We start from the raw sequence: 20,946 nt of genomic DNA on the forward strand, positions 1-20,946 counted from the left end.
CGGACACAATTTTGAGCCGTCTGATGAACAATGGAATCTAATATAGGTGAAATAACCAGCTGCGCATTTGGCATCGGGATACATGTAATAGAAGTGAAGATTTGAATAACCTATTAGGGACAGCGAATGTTCGTGTCCGAATATATGAATACCCGGCTAACCGAATAATTAAAGCGGATGTCCTGATTATCTGTTTCTTGAAATGCGGATAACCGCATAACCGGCTTTCAAGACCGGATTCATTTCCCGATTTCCGTTAAACCGGATAGCCGGTTTGACGGATATTTTGAAACAATTGAGTACCACAGCATAGTTTTTCCGATTCCCATTCGTTCGATATCGATGTCGTCATGGTTGGAAATTACGCATGGGCTGGTTAAACTTACCTGACGTCACTAGACTATTTTCCACGCAGTCTGAAGTACGCGAAGTGCGTACCATCGAAAGCCTTGTTCGAAGCCCAATGGTTTGATATCCATGTCAGTATGGTTGGTAATAATGCATGGGCCGGCGAAAGATACGCAAGGTCCCGTGACGCCCGTTCGCTCGTGAGTTGACGTTCGCTACGCGTGTACCAGCGCATGGCATTTGCGATTCCCGTTCATTTGACAAACATGTCGCTCATTTTGTGAATGACATGTGCGCTTCCCTAAGGTACGCAAGGTCATCGGACATCTTCTACCTCATGATCTAGATACTATCTCGGAGTTCTTTCGAAGCCCAATCGTTTGATATCCATGTCAGTATGGTTGGGAATCAGGAATATGCTGACGGAGGGTACGTGAGCTCCCTTGACACCCTCTTCCACGTGATCTCAGATTTGCAACGTGGTTATAGACGCAGAGATTGTTGAAAGCTCTTTCATTTGATTTCCATGTCAGCCGGGCTCGTAGAAAACAAAAGGATGAGATGTCACGTGCCGTTATTTTCAGCCTGTTATTATCAGCTTTACCAATCAACGGTTTGTTGCTCGATGCCCCTTTCTTTCAATGCATGTCAGCGAAGCCATCAAATAACTGCGTTTTCGGTTACCTATTCATGGCACTAATATGTCAATAGCAATGCATTTCTTCGATGATGAATAGCACGGGAAACGCATTTTTTGTTGTCCCATGATAACGCTTTTCAAGAAACCTCTTCAGTTATGATTAGTCGGCGCACGATAATCACATTTCGTAATTATTTTGAACTTTCTAGAACACGTCCGCAAATGCATCCTTGGATTAGATTCACTGGAGGTGGGATCAAAATACCTGGCGCGTAAATTATTTGACGCTGGGATAAAATGTGTGGCCGGTGGAATAAATTGAGTGGCGCTTGTATTAGTTTGAGCGGGAAAACCTGTAGTGTAATTTTAGTGAGCACAGCAATTCTAAAAGATAAATTCATGAAAAAAGAAGGTAAGGAGGTTAGCCAGGCAGGATATCTGGTTTGCACGAGCGGTTGCAAAAATAACTACAAATCTAAAAGTACAAGTGAGAAAGAGGGGTAATTTCGGCACAAGTACAGAAGAACAAATATCAGGATATCCGAATATGTGGCTATCCGAATATCCGGATACTATTAATAACCAACCGAATAACCAGTCTCGGTTTATCCGGTTTTCAAATTCAAACAATCGGCGAATCGAATAACCGGATAACCGGTTTTACCGCAAAAGCGGTTTGATGTTGCTGCACTTGTGCACAAGCCTGTTGGACGCGTTCACTCTGCTCCGTCCAGGAGCGCTCGAGCCACGAGCTAAGCTTTGGTTCCTCACGAAGTACCTGGCTCGCAACTGGGTCGCAGGTCTTTCCTTCCGCCCGCTCTGCTCTGTCGAGGCGAGCTCTTGACGCGGTGTAGCAACCAATGGCCATGCGTGTTTTTATTTTTATTTACAAATACTGCAGCCCAGAAGGGCTATTGCAGGAGTGGGTGAATACAAATATGAGAAAGAAAATCACTATACAAAAGAACCATACGTGAGTAACATGACTAAGGGGAGCATTCAATGGCATCCCCAAATTCTCTATGTGGCAATGAACGGATGGCACCAGGCAGGTCATTCGAGAGTTCAATTGTCCGAGGAAAAAAAAAACTGTATTTAAAAGTGTTGGTGCGAGCAACAAAGACGGATAAGTTTAAGTCATTGCTGTTTCTCGTGATTAGGTGCTTTGCACGGGTCAAATATGTGTTAGGGGAAGCATAACGTACAGAGTAAAATAGAGAGTGTAGAAGTTTCAGAGAAGTAATGTGACGACGGTGGGAAAGAGGGGTTAAACCAAGCATATTCAGATGAGATGACGGTGAAAACATTCTATCATAACGGCGGTATATGAAACGAACCACCTTTTTCTGAACAGATTATATTTTGTGGATGTCCGAAATTTTGTAAGGGTTCCATATGGTAGACGTATATTCAAGAATAGGTCTTACAAGTGTTTTGTATGTAATGAGTTTAGTTTCTGTGGGGGCAGCACTTAGAGTTCGGGTTAGATAACCAAGTTTTTTTAGTCCTTTGTCGCAAGTTGTTAGAATATTTTCTGACCAGGATAATCTTGGAGTGAAAAGGAGGCCTAAATACTTAGATTCATATGCGCGCTGCAGAAAAGTGGACTTATAGGAGTAATTAAAATATGAGCACTTAGCATGCTTGTGAAAGGACATGGCGACTGTTTTCTTGAAGTTGATGTTCATTTGCGAGAGTTCGCACATTTCACAAAAACTTGTAAAAGATTGATTCAGAGTGTTATTATCGTTAGGTGAAGAAATGACACTGTAGAGAACGCAGTCGTCAGCGTAAAGCCGAATTTTTACTGAAACAAAGCTTGGAATGTCGCTAATATAAAGCAAAAAAGCAATGGCCCTAAAATAGAACCTTGGGGCACACCGGAAGATATTGATGCGTCAGGAGAGTTGAATGAATTAAAAGAAACATACTGTGAACGATCATAAAGAAAACTACGGATCGAGTCAACGAGAAGAGGGTTATTAAGGATAAAGCTTAGTTTATGTAATAGTTTAGGATGTGGTACAGTATCAAATGCTTTGGAGAAATCAATGAAGAATGCATCTAATTGATGACCTAAATCTAGAGCAAAAGCGATGTCATGTGTACATTCAGTTAATTGAGTCACTGTGCTAAAACCACTACGAAATCCATGCTGAGCGTTGCATAAAATGTTATTAGACTCGAGAAAAGTGATAATGTGTTTATAAATTATGTGTTCAAGAAGTTTGCATGTATGAGAAGTTAACGAAATAGGTCTATAATTTAGAAGAGATTGTTTCTGCCCAGATTTGAACAATGGAATGACTCTAGCCCGTTTCCATGAACAAGGAACTGTACAAGCAGATACAGATTTCTCAAAAATCAATGTGAGGTATTGACACGTCCAAAGCGCATAACGATGAAGGAACACATTGTTGACATTGTCTGGACTGCAGCCTTTTTTGGTGTCAAGATTTAAAATAAGGTTCAGGACTCCTTGCCTACATATTGTAACATTGTTAATTGCACAGGACATGTTAGTTGTCGTGGAGTAGGGAGGAATTACGCCATTGTGCTGTGTGAATACAGACTGAAAATATTCATTGAATGCTTTAGCAATAGGTCCAGGATCGCTTATTTCGGAATCATCTAATAGAAATGTCTGGGTGGTGTTCTTCATTGGCGAAATTGAGCTCCATAATTTTCGTGGTTTATTTTAAACTAAATCAGGTAGAGTGAACTGATAATAAAAGTTCTTAGCTGCGTCCATTTTTTGACGGAGTTCTTCCTTCATAAAGCGGAACTGGTCATTTGTTTCGGCATTCATGTGGCGCTTCCGACGTGCTCTAGCTGCTCGACGCTTCAAATGCAGTACTCTCCTTGTCATCCAAGGAACGTCTAGATTTTTCATTTTTGTTTTTAATGGCACATAGCGCTTTATGCAAGTATGGACAATGTTTTCAAAATGGGATACCATAGCATTGATATCACTGGTAGTGCATATCTGGGAGAATCTGTCGAATGAAATGCTTAATGTATCAAGTATGGACGTATCATCTGCATGATTATAATCGTAAAAACTGGTATATTCATAGTGGCGCCTTGAAACTCAAAGAATAGTAGTAATACCAGCTTTGTGATCGGAAATACCATCCGTAATCTCACACTCAAAGCCAATTGTAAAGAGCGGTGCATTTAGGAAATCGAATCTAGTATGGAGGACTTTCTAGTAGGGTTAGATACAATTTGTTTCAATCCAAGGGATAGTGGAAATTCAAGCAACTCTCTAGAAAAAGGGACGTTATCACCAGTTATCGAAAATGAAGCCCACGAAACATTAGGTACATTGATGTCCCCCATGCAGATTAAATTTGAAGAGCCAAAACCGTGCTCTTGGATGAAAGCGTTGAGGATCATTATTTCATTTGAGGTATGTCTGGGAGGTCGATAAAACACACCAATGATTACATTTGTTTTAATAATGTGCACCTTACACCAGATCCTCTCGATTTCAAGTGGGGACTGTAGTACACAAAACTGTAGGCCAGAGCGCAAAAACAAGGCAACGCCTCCGCCTTTGCCCGCATTCCTGTCTACTCTTATGACGTTATATCCTGGGGGAGTTACTTCGCAGTCAAGGATGTCGCTATGCAACCAAGTCTCAGTAAGACCGATAACATGTGGGGATTGTGATGCCACCAACGAGGAAAAGCTTGAATATTTGCTAGATAGGCTTCTTGCATTAAGATTTATTATACAAAGTCTATCGTACTTGTCATTGTGAAGTCAAGGATTGTTCCCCTGGGAGAGTGGTAAGTGATGGTGAGTGGTGCGGTCAGGAGCTTTTACAAGGGAGTTGGAAACAACATCCCAATTGTAGAGCTGATTATCAACAAACGCATGGTCGTACCTGAGGTGTACCACTGAACCATTGTTACGGAATTGTGTTGTAGCGTCCCATAGTTTTTTACGGATGGATCGTACGTTTGAAGAAAAATCTTCAAATAAGCGCCACTGAGACCCTTTTAGCTTATAGCCATTCTTTAGAGCACTAATCTTTTCGCGAAAATCTAGGAGCTTCATAATGATAGGGCGAGGTCTCCCACCTCTAGGTCTACCAAGCCTATGCCATCGCTCAATTTGAGGAAAATCAAGCTTTAGTACGTGAGTAAAAAGTTCTTAACTTGCGATTGCAGCGATTCATTAGTGTCATGCTCAGATTCTGTTAGACCATAAAGAATAAGGTTGTTGCGACGTGAGCGATTTTCTAAATCATCGATTTGGGAAGAAAGTATTTTAATAGTGGATGACATTTTCTGAATTTGGCTCTGTAGGTTATCGTAGTGTGCTGTGCTATACGTGGGTGGCTGCTGCTCAAGATCAACTATGCGTTTTTCAATTGCCTCAAATCGAGCGTCGATAGATGTTCGCATATCGGCTATATCTTTGGTTATCATATTTTGCCCTGCAAGAAGCTGAGCGAACATTTCGGATATCATAGAGCCAGTATCATCTGTTTGAGTGGCGGAGCGTTTTGTAGGGCCCGGGTTCGTTTCGATATCGCCACTTAGTAGGAGGCTGCTCATTCAGTAAGACATTCGTGTGGGCAAGGCATCAGCAATAAGAAGCGTTCTTAAGGCAACATACCTGCATGAAGAAGACACAACGTTTGAACATCTGGCCTGTATTGCTGCTGCCTTGCCCACTGAAGCGATGAAGCTGCGGTGTGGCTTTTATACTGAACGGAGCCGGCGTCGTGACTCGCATTAGTGCACCATCCAGGCTGACGTCACCGATGGCAGAGGTCAGTATCTTGTCGAATCCAGCGGTGAACAGACCATGACTATCTTCCATGGCGGAGATAGGGCAGTCATCGCGCGCATGCGGGAACATCAGGGCGTGATGACATGCGAGAGGTGATGCATCCAGGAAGGCCTTCGTAGTACACTCCGGGAAAGCAGCCAAGCCGGTGAAAAGCTGCATGAAGAAGAGACAACGTTTGAATATCTGGCCTGTATTGCTGCTGCCTTGCCCACTTTGGAGCCGTTTCACTGCTACAGGACACGGACGCTTCGATCAATGGGCCTTATGACGCTTTCGAATCAAAACGAGAAAAATCAACTGGATGCGACGCGCGGCTTTCGCAGTGACGCTGTTAGGTGAGGCAGATTGTCCAGAGGGAAGCAATAAATGATCAAAACAAACATGAGATTGATATGACAAGAGTTGGTACGGGCTTACGTTACGGTACAGTGTAGATATAGATGTTTCAAGAGGCAGACAATCCAGCGGAGACAAACAAAATCCTAGACAGCTACGCATGTAGTTATAGCCCATTTAGGTCAACCAGATCATGTGACCGTTCGAACCGGGCCGCACCACACCGCTTTGAACGGGATGCTAATATATCGTCGTCATCGAAGCGCACCAGATGAGCCTCCCGTGCGCGTTTCTCAACGTTCGCACTCATTCTCCCATGACGCATCTAGCTGACTACGCACGGACATCGCGGTGGCGCCACCACATTGCACGACATGTGCAAATCGCAGTGCGACAGTTGAGCGCGGCTGCAATACACGCCTAAGCACGTGATGCGCTTCGGCGGCGGCAGTGTGGTGTGGCGCACTGCGGTAATAAGTGCGGCACACCACACTTATTAACGTCGATATTCATCGATATCCATCTCATTAACGTCGATATTCATCGTGCAATAGCTCCAGCGCATGTTTTTTTCTGCGAAGCATATTAACGTAGGTTTCGGGCCTTCGCGCGACGCCCGGCGGTGGCCACCATTGACCCTGAAGTGGGGTCACATGACATGACGTCACGTGATGACGTCACAGGGGCTGCAGATGGGACCTCATATCGCGCCGTCGGTCGCCTCCCGGCGGTGGCCACCATTGACCTTCAAGTGACCTTCAAGTAGGTCACTTGACATGACGTCACGTGATGACGTCTCACCGGCTGCAGATGGGGCCTCATATCGCGCCGTCGGTCGCCTGCCGGCGGTGGCCACCATTGACCCTGCAGTGAGATCACATGATGTGACGTCACGTGATGACGTCACAGCGGCTGCAGATGGGGCCTCATATCGCGCCGTCGGAGGTCGCTCGGCGGAGGCCTCCACACTTCGGTACGCGCCGTCGCACGCGACGTGGCGGCGGCGCCACCATCGCTGCATCATGTGATATGTGACGTCATGCCAGGGATGAAGCGGCGCGCGCCCGCCGTCGCGTCAGTCTCTGTGCCCGCAACCGCGCCAGCGTCTTTGCGCCGGGCGTGTATGCCGTCAAGATGCCTCCAAACGCTAAGGATACGCTAAGGTTAAGCCAAGTGGATGCGAAGCATCCACTGGTCTTAACCTTGATAAGCCTCCAATTTTTTCTTCTGAAACACCAAATTAGTGGAAATACTCACGCAAGAAAATGACTGGTGCAAACACTTAAAGTGTAAGCGTTTAAATGTGCTTTAATGTATAGTCCGGACATATCTGTCGTAAGTGAAGCAATTAAAAAGTTACTTGCTCAATAATTACAACCTAATTAGGAGCGACAGAAGCAATAGCCGAGGTTTCTCTCGGATGCTGCTTTCCTGTTTCTTCATACACAGGCACCGACTACACCTCCCCCCCCCCCCCACCTGCTTGACGACGCAGAGCGCTACACCCGCCTCCACCCCCCTTCTCAATTTGTCATTGCAAAGATTGTCCTTAAGTTTTCGCTTCTGAAACTTTTCAGTTGATTAAAAATTTGTTGTAATATATTTGGTGCGCAGATGTGCTCCGTTTTTTTTTATTATTCCATGTGTCCTCTTGATGTCTAGTGATGATGATAAGGAAGGCAGCGCATTAAAAGGACGGCGATCCCTCAATTTTAATGTTATGAATAGGTTCTGTATAGGCAATAAATATAAAGGGGAAAATAAGACATCAACCCGTTCGTAGCAACTCCTACAAAGGAAACCCATACGGGTTCCTCGAAAGAAAAGCCTCAGAGTTGACAATAAATATGTTGCAGAACGTTCTAATTGCATCCAAATTTCCTTGCACATTTTACGGCGATGCTTTTAATGCCAGTAGGTGTAAGCGCGATAATATGTATATGCGTGTTTGAATGGTGGCCCCAAACAACTGAATAATTCACGCAGGTCTTATTTAAGTGTTTCAACGTAATAAATCGCTTGTTGGTAATTCATGAATTAGGTGAGCAGCGCACTTGAGAAGTGGCACTTGCAATAATAATAATAATAATAATAATAATAATAATAATAATAATAATAATAATAATAATAATAATAATAATAATAATAATAATAATAATAATAATAATAATAACAACAACAACAACAACAAGAGGACTGGCAAAAAACGCTTATTTGTTTCAGCGCTTCATTCTTTGTGTATGTCCTTGTTCTATTCAAGTGCGCTGTTTAAAACAAAGTTATACTTATACTGAATGAAAGTAGTGATGCAGAAAAAAAAAGTTGCGTTTGTAGGTTAATCAGCTCCTGAATAACGGTGTCTGAGCATTCGTTTGTTGGCTGCTTAACGGCGCTATTAAAACGCCCACACTGTTTCCCCGCTTCACTCCACGCACTAAAGGTGGAAGCGAACGTAGATTTGAAGACAGCGAGGGTCATATGACTTGTACTGAGAGCTTGACACTCGTGTTTTACGAACCACGCCGGAGTTTTGCCAACGTCATGGAAGGACTCGACGTGGCCAAAAACTTGATATTCTGGTGAAAATAGTGTGCATCTGTGAGTTAGGCGCGGGCAAAGTTTCGAGACCGTCCGTTAATTAGCCTCCGCGAAGCATTCTTTAAGCAGGTACGCAAAAGCGTCATATTGCCATAATCAGTTATGTTTCGCAGTGTCGCGACAGAATTTACGCGGAATCTAGACTTGCTGAAACTCGCGGTGGAATGTCAAGTCCTGTCCTGAACTGCTCCTTTTTCGTGGATCATTTCGTCCTCGTTTATTTGACCTGTAAATATCCGCACTTTCTTGACACGCCTGCGGTAATAGCGCGGAATCGCTGGCCGCGCTAGTCGGTGCCGGCTCCGCAGGGTGCGCTCTCGCCAACCGCCTCACGGCCGACGGCACAGCCAGCGTGCTGCTTCTCGAAGCTGGAGGACTGGAGGACGCCGCTGTGCAGGTGCCCTTGTTCTCGGTTCTCTTGGAGCGCACCGATATCGACTGGGCCTACATCAGCGAACGACAGCACAATGCCAGCTTATCCATAGACGATCAGGTGAGCTCAATCTGTTCTTATGGGAATAGAGTGAGAAAGAGAGGAAAGTTGTTCCTCTAAAGAAGAGTTTTCTTCTTCTTCCTTGTTTGACTTCATTTGCCTTACGACATATTCTTTCTTATGACCAGCACTTCCTGACCGCATGACGCTCGTCTTGGGGAAGGTGGGAAAGATTTGAACACTTCACAATGATGAGCGGAGTGACACCGCAAATGCGCCGTGGATAGTGATAATACTGTTACTAATGATAACAATATTACCAACGACGAATCTCTTTTTCCCCCGACTATCTCACTGATGTTCTTTTTTTTCGCCCCGCTTTAATTGTCTATCATTTCCTTTTCTTTTCTCTTTCGTCACTTTCATTCAGAGACTTTGTCGCGAAAATTTACTGCAGCCTTTCAAAAATTTCGGTCCACCGACCAACAGTGTTGGGCAAATAAATCGAAGATAACCGCGAAGTACTGCTTCTCATCTTTCTCAATGCGCTTGGCCTATTGAATAATTCACTCACAGCAGTGCCATCCAAATACACTTCTGAGCGGTTATCTCTCCGCTTTCCTCCCATTTCCATCAATTCATCTACACTCAGAGAATCCGCGATCAACCACGCCCACGAGAACTTCAACCGCCTTGAACCCGGATCTCCCGCTTCCGTGTGCTACAGCCGCGAGGTTGGTGCCAGTGCCGAGGTTGGTGCTCCATGTGGTAACCATGGAAATTGCGGATAATGAACGGACGCAAGCTTTGGAAGAGTTAAAACAACTCATCAAGAATATCCGCCAACAGCGACCACATGCTGATATCTGGGTGAGCCTGCCAATGCCCCGAACTCTGAACCACCGACGCTAAGGAGCGAGCAAACTCTTCGTCTACTGGTTCAACAGAGAAGCGTCCCAATTTGCGAGCAGTGTGAGCCGCTCATGCCGCCGGAGGGAGCTGTGACACGGTGTCTTCTACCTAGACCATGTCTTCCACGAAGTGCCCCCTTGGAGGGGCTTGGCCGCCGACAGCCTTCATCCAAGCTTCGAAGCCGCTGACACCTACGCCTGCAGACTATACAGCCAGCCGGAATGGTGACCGCCAAGGATACCTATTCGCCGCGCATGTCACATCCACAGGCCCAGAAGCTAGAATCTCCGAAGCTATGCCGACGTCTCTTGTCAACCGACGCAGCCGCGTGGGAACTGACACTTGCACAGTACGGTCAGCTACCCCAATACATGGTTGCGCTTTCGGCAAAGCAGGAAAGCGGTAGAGAGAAAAATAAAGTGTAATCTCCACAGCACGACGCTTAAATCATATGCAGCCTCTGATTTGGTACCAAAGGGCTTCAGTCTCAATCTAAGTCGGGTAACGACATCACTAAAGCGGAATGCACAACTGATGATTATGCTCTGACCTCTCCTTTAGGCCGCGATAAATGTCGATGTGTCTAATGCGCAGACAAAATACCTTTCTGTCCTACAGCAAAAACACGGTGCTTTATTTGACGTTTGCTCCAAGTTTCTAAGGCGCACTTCCGTCGCAGTGCATCGACTCGAAATCGAAGGGACTTCGATTGTACACCGCCGCTAATACGTAGTGTCTTCTGCACACGGGAAAGTCATTGCGAGCAACGCTGATGACATGCTCAAAAGACACATTTTTTGGCCATCGTCCAATTCTCGGTCGTCTCCTGTTGTTTTGGTCTGGAAGAAAAACGGCCCTGTACGATTATGCTTCGATTTTAATGGGCTTAATAAGATCACGCGCAAAGACGTATATACGATGCCTCGCATCAACGATGCCATCAACTCCCTCCAGGGCGCTGAATATTTTCTGAAGTATAGACCTCCGATCCAGATATAGGCAAATACCTAGGCACGAAGCGGACATGGGCTCCTCGAGCCTACAGTCGCGCGGCAATTTTATGTGTATTCGAGGGCTTCTCTCACGGTCGGAAAAACACATTTATTTATTTTTACATAAAGCGGTATCAAGAGATTTTCATGTTGCTCCACAATATTCCAATGGACGCTTTTCATCTAATTATAGTAACCGAGCAGTTCAGTAATTATTTATGTAGGCCTAGTCGTCAACAATTAGCAGAATGCAAATGATAAGCTGAGTATCTCCAAGCGACGGCAACTCTGCTAAAATTGCTTATATTGAAGCCAATACTGCCAATTACCTTGCAGCTACGTTTACGAAATCGTGCTAGAATGCGCCTGTCTAACAGTGACAAAGGCGAATTTGGTGGAATCTGGAAACTGCGCGGCTTATTTTTTTAGCAACAACGTCAACAACAACCACAGGCCTGGTTGTGTGTGTCAAAATTCTCTCTCCTTGTCCTGTCACGCGGCACTGTTTTATCATGAATACCAATCAACTAGCTCAAAACGTGCCTTAGCGACTATAGAGTAGTGTAATTTCTCAAAACGTGCCTTAGTGACTAGAGAGTAGTGTAATTTCACCCCAGTGGCAAGTAATCGAAGCCACGTAAACTGTCTCACGATAGCTCTCAAACACGAATGCTGGTTACATAATCTCTTTTTGCATTCAAACAAGAAACTGTACACTAGTATTCTGCTGCCTATTTACCGTCTTCTAAAATTCTTTTATGCAGGTAAACAGATTCCCGCGTGGCAAAGTGCTCGGTGGCTCGAGTTCCATCAACAACATTATCTATGCTAGAGGAAATCGAAAAGACTTTGATAGATGGGCATCTGAGTACGGCGCGGAGGGCTGGTCGTACGACGATGTGTTGCCAGACTTCATCACCATTGAAACGTCGTATCTGGGAATCGACAATGGTAAGCGACGACTACTCGACACAGTGTGCAGGCCATACGGGGCATTCACCTTCTTTCTTAGACAAGCAGAAAAACGCAGCATCCATTCCTGATTGTTTACCAAAAGTCGGGAAAGCGCGAAAGAGGAGCGTACTCGTTAATCAATGGACTGTATAGGCAGCGATGCATATTTCAACAGTGCTAAATACAGAAGCAATAAATTCAGTAGCAGGCTGATCACTTGGCATTTATACTTCAGAAAGTCGCATTGAGCCAGCGCTTATGTTGGAAGTGCGAGTACTAAGGCAGTTGCACAGCACGACTCGCACAAGAGGGCGGGGAGGGGGGGGGTGAAGGGGGGGTGAATGTTAGCAGCGTCTTGACCAGCATGTAAAGCGTACTCATCGCGACAACCTTTCTGGAGCAGCACGGAATATGCGTCGTCCCTTTTTGTATATGAGAATCTTTAGCGGGCCCTATATGAATTTCATCTCGATTAATTGATTGAAGCACTTCATTTAATAGAGAAAAGGATAAGGGAACGGGAAGGGTGGGTTCCTAGCCCAGGGCTCCAGAGACCCTTCTGGGACTCCAAGTCAGCTCGAACGAGGACGGCCTTCCAAGGCTCCGTGAGGGAGGTCAGTATCATGGGCGAGTTTATGTTCGATTGCCCTATTCCCACATAATGTGGGGAGGAGACGGCCGCCCCCACAATAGGGATTTGACTGGCATACACGGTTGGCCACATTGCGTAGCACAGTCCCAATTGCGGAAAGGCGTGAGTCTGGAGTTTTCTCTATTTCTGAACGTCTCGTACTCCGAGCTGTGGATTTGGAAACACGTAGGTTTATCGTTCGCGACGCCCCGCCGCCGTTACACTCGGGAACATAGCTGCGGCAGCGGCGGCTTGTATCATCGCATCCAGCGACAGTAAGCTTCACTATTAGCCCCGAGAACGAACTACAGGGGCGCTGCGAGCGCCGCTCGCGTGACGTCAGGGCACGGATATGTGCCTGTCGCCTGCTACAGTTCGGGTACAGTAAGTATAGCTCGGGTTGTGTGCGGGTGCTTTCTGCGGTGTTTTCGTTTTTTCGCCCTCGTTGTCTCTGCTTGTATACTTGTGGCGGTCGTCTCAAATATAGTTTTACGACGTCTTAATTCACGTATATTTATTCAAAAAGCTCATTCTTAGACGACAATGCAGCTCTCAATGGCAACGCTGCAGTGCCAGCCGAAGGAGCGCAGACCAGCCCATTGCGGTATTTTCATGTGCGGATGGACTACCGCAAAAACATAGCATATAAGAACCGAGTTATGATACACCGTACCTGCCGCGGTTCAACAAGTATCTCACAAACGCTGGCTATATATGACATTTACAAAAGTTACCTTGATTTTAATCGGCTAAAACAGGTTTGCTCACGACCAGTGGTTCAAAGTATAATATCGAATTTTTTCATTTCTTCTCAGAAACACTCGGTAGTAACACCAAAACTTGACACTGCAGTTTAGACTCTACAAGCACCACTTGCCTTTTTATGTGCTTCTCAAAATGAGACGGTTCTTTGCGTGTTTACCTTAAGTGGCGGTAATTTGAAGTAAAGCTAATGAATGCTTACAGCTATTTGCAGAATACGAAAAGGAATGTATCAATGTATATTCCCTTTTCTGTGCTGCACGCTCAACTCACTTGAGAAATTTATTGGTGCTTGTTGCTTCGGGAATACATGACAAAACTGTTTGACGAACTGGCACAAGCTGCTCGGCACAAGTTTTTTAGTGTGATATGCCTTTTGGACCATATGGTTGCAGCCAGAAAGAAATCGAAGCGTCAATCATTCGTAGTACGGGAGATATTGAAGATATCATAATTCCCCAGTGGAGGGTCAAAAATCAAGTGAAATATGGCTTGTGGTGTTTTCTTTATGAAGGTTTGCGAGGTTCTCTGTTATGTACCGACGAAACGAATAGTTCTGCGTTCGTATAATTAAACAACGCTGGCTCGAGCCATGTTGAGGCAGAAGGTGCTTGAATTTTTCTTTTCTATACAATCTAAGCTGCGCTAAGTACCTCGAGAATAATTTAGGCATCCCAATTGGCACTGTAAAAAATGCTTTACGGTTTCAATTCGAAGTTGTAGTGAATTGATGGGTTTCGCGAAGAATGGCTGCCTCGCATACCGACAGTCGGGCGTTACCGTTGCATGAGGGGCGTGCCATATTGTCGATAAAGGCTACCGAGGGCCACCATGAAACATTTAATACATCGCTTGCAATTGATTGGCTCTTGATCTTAACAACGAAACTTTTCTCTCAGGTGATTGCTACTATGGTATTTCTGAATTGACTATGTAAATACTCTACATGACGCGCTGTCGTGTTATCAGCCATGAGCAATTGCTTTGTTAAGGAGCCTGTTTCAGAGAGGGATGAAAGTAGCAGAAAACGTTTTCACAAGAAATGCGCGCCTAACACTTTCTTTTACGCATTAATAAATGGCCATAATTGACTAGAACAACTCACCAGAGTAATAAGAACCACGATGAAAGCTTCGCTGGGCAGTGTCTAACACGAATAACATGCTGACGCCAATATCAAGATTTTTCTTCCATGTAAAATGCAATGTCTCTCATAGCTATATACTAAGGGAATGTTAAGTGTTTATCGAAGCATTAAAGACAACTTCGCGTGTTGAATTTGCAGCATTCCTTTTACGCAAAATTTATGGGGAGACATGGCGCATATATCCATTGCAATGCCAGTAGACTCCTTCAACGTTACATAGCTTGCCATATCCAGGCCGCACATTTTATGGACTTACACGCTTTAGGAGAAAGAACTGTGGTTCAGGCATGGCAGCAGAAAGAAGCCGGCATATCATTCAATAAGTACGGCTCGAGCCACCCATACCCAAAGCATACACGAAGGGAACGAGCGCGCGCGGCAGCCGAGCGAGCCGCAGCGAGCGGCGTCCTGGCCGCGACGTCACTCGCAAGAGGGCCCCACTCCAAATTCTTGCCGCTTATGGCTGTCTGGAACGGTTCACCTACATGACCGACACAGCCTCAGTGTCATTTTTCTTCTTTCCTAAACATCAGTACACTGGCTATGTGACAAGTTAGGAGAAAGCCCTCGTCTGCGGAGACTGCGTGACGGGAAAATTACGCTTTCCGAGCACAGATTGGTGTGACTGGTCTGCGGAGCAAGAGTTCCTGCGATCGCTTCGGATATCCCCGTCTGCAAGCGATGTACGTACACCACGACCAAGCGCCAGGCTATGTCCGGTAACGGAGTACTGGGCACCTGCAAGGACCCAGATCAACGTACCTGCGAAGGCGAAGTTGTTACATTATGTAGGAAGACTCAGAATGGACGCCGGGCTGCCTTCCGGTTGCCTTCCGCTTCGCAGACGCAGATCTGCCAAGTCGAAGGACTATTGCTTGGTATGGACACACAGCAATCCCCGTAAACCGCAACTAGAAAATTCGAAGTGCTTAATATATATCGGGACACAAATCTGTCATGTTACCATGCCAGTAAAAGATCTTCGTTGCAGTTCCTTGGGAGTTGCCGCCATGCAAGTGTGCTTAGGCAACAGAATACTCCCTGTGGTGTCAGTGCACATACATCCACGAAAGAGAATCGCCATTGACGCGTTTCTAACAGACTTCTGTAATCGTTCTGCCCCCTAGACTTCTGCCCCCTTGCAATAAAATATTGTGGTCATTTTAATGCACACCATTCGCTCTTGGGATATAGGATCATAGATATTCAAGCCAAAAGTCTAGTATCAGCCACGAATGCTGAGGAAATATGTGGGGCAAACAGTGGCAAGCCGACTCTCTTTAAGCCACCGGATTCATGCAGCGCCATAGAAATCGTGCTAGGTTGAACAGAGCTCTTGCAATCATCGACAATGGCCCTAGACACAATGGACAGTGATAATTTCCTGACATTTGCAAATCAGGACGGGGAGAGGTGATTCAAACTGTGTCAGTTCCACCTAAATAAAACTTGCGAAAAACGAAAAAAATAATGTTATCAGACCGAAATGCAGTGCTATAAAAGCAATCAAATACGTTTTGCATGTCAGGGCTAGGGCAACTTTACAGCGACAAGGAGTGAAATGTCATGGAGCACATTTGACCAATATTTGCATGTAAAGTTAGGATATTTTTTTTCTTGGGAAGCCTCCATTTGATGCGGTTTTCTTTTAAAAAAATGCATTGCAAATTATTTTTATTATATCCTGATGTTATTTAAGTAGAAATCGATTAGAACATTGGCAATTAGGAGCACTGCTATGCTTCATGGACACTCATAATAATATTTGGAGGGTAAATTCGTCTGCTTGAAAGTATAGGAAGCCCCATTTGCAAGGTCTCACAGGGTATTTTTCTTGGGCAGAATTTTAAGGCAGCAACAAAATCAGGGACGCAACTTACAAAGAGTCTGCCATAGCCACTCGAATATATTGTCTGATAAGCAATTTGCTATAGGGCGAGTCGATTCGACACATTTTGATCCGTACACCAGCAGGATATGGCTTATTTTCGATTTGAAACAGGATCTGTGCGGTGGTGTTGCTTGCGATATGTGACCGGAGTCTTTCTGACAGCTCGAACAGAGGAAATCTGGTTATGCGTGCTTGCCATAGGAGCGTAATGTTAACGAGTTTGAGTTTTGTATATGGCTCTTCATGAGGTAAACTCTTCAAACATCAATGTGTTTCGGAGTGACGGCCGACAATTCTGTATCGGAACACGCTAAGACACTTATAGGGAAGTGCTGAATGAATCTTCTGACGAGCTGTTTGCCGATATGTTGTAAAGCAACGGAGCAGCTACCTCAGTAATTAAATTGCTACATCATTTCATTGCTCCGTACTTCATGCTAAAGTACCTTTTCGCAGTGCACAGTAAAACTGAGGCAGCTAATAAGAAAGAAAAGGAGATTCGTATGCTAAAACGGTATATAATAGAATAAACGTCTTCATTCTTCGCAATACAAAAATATTTCGAAAAAGCGCAATCTGCTGCTGTTTACTAGATCTATCAGTATCCACTTCCTTGAAAAAGATAGGAAGAATACTCAGCAACCATGTCATAAAAGTTCTCTCGTACAGGCCATTGCATGCACTTGCTTTAAAGCAAAGCTTTTCAAGCTCTCACAGAAGACTTTAAAGCCGTATAGTCGTCTGGCAGGTCAGTAGGCATAGTGAACTCCATATCGCATTAGTCATGCTCTACGATGGACGCCTCATCCAGTTTTCCCGAGTTGGAACTAGCGCTTAGCACTCTAAGGAATCAATGGGTGGTGTATCCGGATTTGATCAGCCACCAGATGCCGACAGATTTGCCATACAAGGGAGCCCTTCTTGATATATTCGATCACGTCTGGAGCATGATAGAGATTCCAGAAATGTGGAAGACAGCCTGCGTGCTGCCATGGCTCAAGCCCAGTAAAGATCTTGCAAAACTAGCCTCTTACCCGCCAGTATATGTCAACATGATGTCGATTGAATGAGATGGAAAGTCTATTATGCTCAATATTAAATTGGCATAAGGAGCAAGGAACGAAACTTCCGCCTTATGTGACTGAATTGCTAGAATGGATGAACGCTGAGGACAGTGCCTTGAGCTTGCTGAGCCCCATCGAGAACCACTGAGTCAATGGCCTTTTAACACTTGTTTTCTTCATGGATGTTGCCAAATCGTACGACTGTGCGCTTCAGACAGGCATCATTAAATCACTCGAAGCCGTGCAAATCTTGGGAAATGCTCCTAAGTTCACTCACGAATTTCTCAGATAGGGCTGTGTCCGCGATGAGCTAGGCAATGCAATGAGTGAAGAGCGACACATTTCCCTGGGCCTGCATCATAAATGTGTCATATCTTCCTTGTTTTGTAATGTTGCCGTGGCCAGCCTTCCTGAGGCACTATAAAGAGGAGGGAGGAAAGCTAAGATGTCCTTTTACGCTGACGATGTCTCAATTTTGATTTTCCTTCGGACAAACGCTTGGCACGGATATCCAAGGCGGACGAGATAAAGAAGTTTGCAGGGACAACATGGCCACAATTAGCACATGACCGGAGTAGTTGGAGAAGTATGGGAGCAGCCTTTGCCCTGCCGTGGGCGCAGCGAGGCTGATGATGATGATGGTCCAAGGTTGCAATCTCTATCATTGGACGCCACTCATGGGCGCTTAGCCTTTGCTTATCAGTGGAAAAGTCAGCCCTCACACTTCTTAGAGTGAGACGGAGGTCAATGCTCTTGCGGCTCAATATTATGGGCCACCCATTTCGCCGTGCAACTAGTTCCTGCCTCAACTGAAAAGCTTCATCAAGTCGTGCGGCTGTATCAATTCATAGGCTCGATGCGCTTCGTTGCACGGCAGGCGCATAGAGTTCATACAATCAATTCTAGAGGAAAAACTCCCCTTAGCACTCATGTACTGAAATTGTTAACCGCAATGGCACCGCTAGGTTGCTACTCTGTGGAAGTGCGCAGGCGCAGACGACGAGATGCGACTCAGACTAGGTCAACGAACAACGCAATCCTGAACCTCTCTCGGTATGGTGGCGCCATCAAGTTCAGGCGCTTGTAAACGCAACCTTTCTCGCAACGTAAATTTTGCATCAAACATTTATAAATGGTGACCATAAAATGAACTGTGTACATTGTTGAAACAGACGTGCTACGTGTAAATGCTCCTTTTTGCATTATAAGTTTTTGTTGTTTAGTGTTAAAACTATTAGAGGTAGCAGCAGGGCGATGTGCTCGCGGTTGCCACTTTTTTCGCCCAGGTTTTGATATATATTCACTATGGTAACTCTACGGGCAGGCGTACGTTGGGGCAACCATCAGTTCATGTTGAAACAACGCTGAACTGATAACAATCACCATTCTGTACGAGCTGCCATTCATATCGCCATGAAACATCCCGTTCGACCGCTTGAAGGCAGTACATAGATAGGGACTTCATTTGGCGATGGGTGTTTCGGCGACGGCTTCAGACAAGGTTACAAATGAAACTGAGTTGCTTCCGCTCCGCCTATTCGCATCCCAAGCTATTCTGGCCACTGTGAGCAAGAACGAGCTACCAGGCCTCATGGTGCTGACTTTATCCCTCTGAAAATCTTCCGGCAATTAGGATTTGAATGGTCTAAACGAAGTCATCCGGACCCATCGGGGTGTTTTGCAGATCTAACGCGCAGCGTCAGAGTACCTCAAGTTCAAGTGACATGCACTATTCCAACGCCAGAAGCAAGCTTTTTGCCCTGGACCACTTCAACAGAGCGCATTCACATGCAAGCCACAGATAGTTCGACGTGGATATGTAAGGAGAGCTCCGGAACGGCATTCTGTATACCTTCTTTTGCCGTGTAATTGTCCGGTCGGGTGGACGCCCTAGATTCGTCAGCTGTAGAAACTGCGGCAGTCACCACCACCTTCCGAAAACAGAGGGTCTACTGTGCAGAAGGTGCCGTTGTAGCCTCGGGCTCAAGGTTGGCGCAACAACAAATATATCGTGGCCTTCCTCACGAGAGGCTTACTCGGCTATATCCGGCGCTCCCTAAGCCCGTAGGAACATGGTATTCAAGCTGAAATTACAATGGATACAATTACAAGTTGGAATTGAAGGTCGCGGGATAGCTGCACAAAACTCTACATCAACTATGGGGGATCCAACTACGTGGGACATGCTCGCTGGGACCTTAATCTGCTGCATAATATAAGTGGTTGGGATAGTTTGTGTGCGCCGTCTTTCTGCTTCCTTTTCTATTTTCACTTTCTCTTTGCACCTTTCATTCCCTGATTCCTAGTGCAATAGAGCAAGCCACATTTCCCGTTTTTGTTCTCCACTCAGCATCTGCCCTTTCTTTCGTCTCTCTGTCTTCTTCCCACGTGCCATGGTGGCTTAGTGGCGATGACGCAGCGCTGGTAGGCATGAGTTCACGGGTTTGATTCATAACCACAGCGGCCACACTTAAATGGCCGTGAAGAGCGTAAACGCTCATGTACCGTGAATTGTGTGCACGGTGAAGAACATATGGTGACCACAATTTACCCACAGGCTATTCAGATCGTGGTCCTACACAGAACCTCACCTTCACCAACCCATCATGAGCGGAACAAGGAAAGGACGTGTGGTGTTCGCTTAGTGCATCATGTAGTAGTTCATTCCATTTCCGCTTATGCGTAATGTGCGTGCTGTGAAAACATTGGTTGGCACAGCTGTCGATGGTTTCGCTTTTGTGTTTTGCAGCGTTATTTATGGAAACTCTCAATTTAGCAATTGCGGCAACATAGACGTGAGAAAGCCCATTGACATTATCAACGACATGACAAAGCATATTGACAGTATCAACCTGACTTCAGCACGTTTTTCGCATTACCCAGTGTTGGCAAGCCAAAATTTAGCACATGGCTGCAACAGAAGGAGGCGAACCTCAAGCGCCTTTTTGTGTATAGATCTATCTTCCCGGTATCTGCGCAGGTCTTCGCAGTCGAACCCTTTAGAACTGAATTTTATTAACAAAACGAACAAGGCAATAAAGAAGCTTTACTTCTATGCCTGAAACAACGAAATAGTCGTACACAATGTTACGCAAACGCTTTGTCACGACTACAGCAAGGACTGGCAAGCTTAGAGTGTTTTCTTCTCACGCAAAAGTAAACGATGGCGTGCTATCAAAGCCATCTCATAACTGTGATATCAACTGTGTTATTAGTTTCGCGAGCGTTTTGGTCCCTGATGCTGCCGAATATGCTGGTTTAATAAATTTGGGATGGCGTGAGCAATGCTTGCAAGAAGCCACTATGAACGTTCTAGCTTTTTCGATAAGCATTCTCAATACGAGCAAGAGCCTCTCGGGAGCCGCTTGCTTGGGCTGCTGCCTGTTTGCCAGAAACGCTTATTGCAGTTGGCCAAGGGATCGCCATAATTTA

General features: G+C 45.4%; 1 protein-coding gene across 1 annotated transcript in view; it reads left to right on the forward strand.

The window, feature by feature from the left end:
- Window positions 1-6,788: 6,788 nt before the first annotated feature.
- Window positions 6,789-20,946, forward strand: part of LOC135911785 (glucose dehydrogenase [FAD, quinone]-like) — an 83,290-nt gene continuing 69,132 nt past the window's right edge. Inside the window, exons 1-3 of the mRNA XM_070531753.1 lie at window positions 6,789-6,892; window positions 8,996-9,221; window positions 11,830-12,016. Coding sequence (XP_070387854.1) covers window positions 6,789-6,892; window positions 8,996-9,221; window positions 11,830-12,016 — 517 coding nt within the window. The remainder of the gene's footprint in view (window positions 6,893-8,995; window positions 9,222-11,829; window positions 12,017-20,946) is intronic.

This window comes from Dermacentor albipictus, chromosome 1, assembly GCF_038994185.2.
Source record: "Dermacentor albipictus isolate Rhodes 1998 colony chromosome 1, USDA_Dalb.pri_finalv2, whole genome shotgun sequence".
NCBI classification, from domain to species: Eukaryota; Metazoa; Arthropoda; class Arachnida; order Ixodida; family Ixodidae; genus Dermacentor; species Dermacentor albipictus.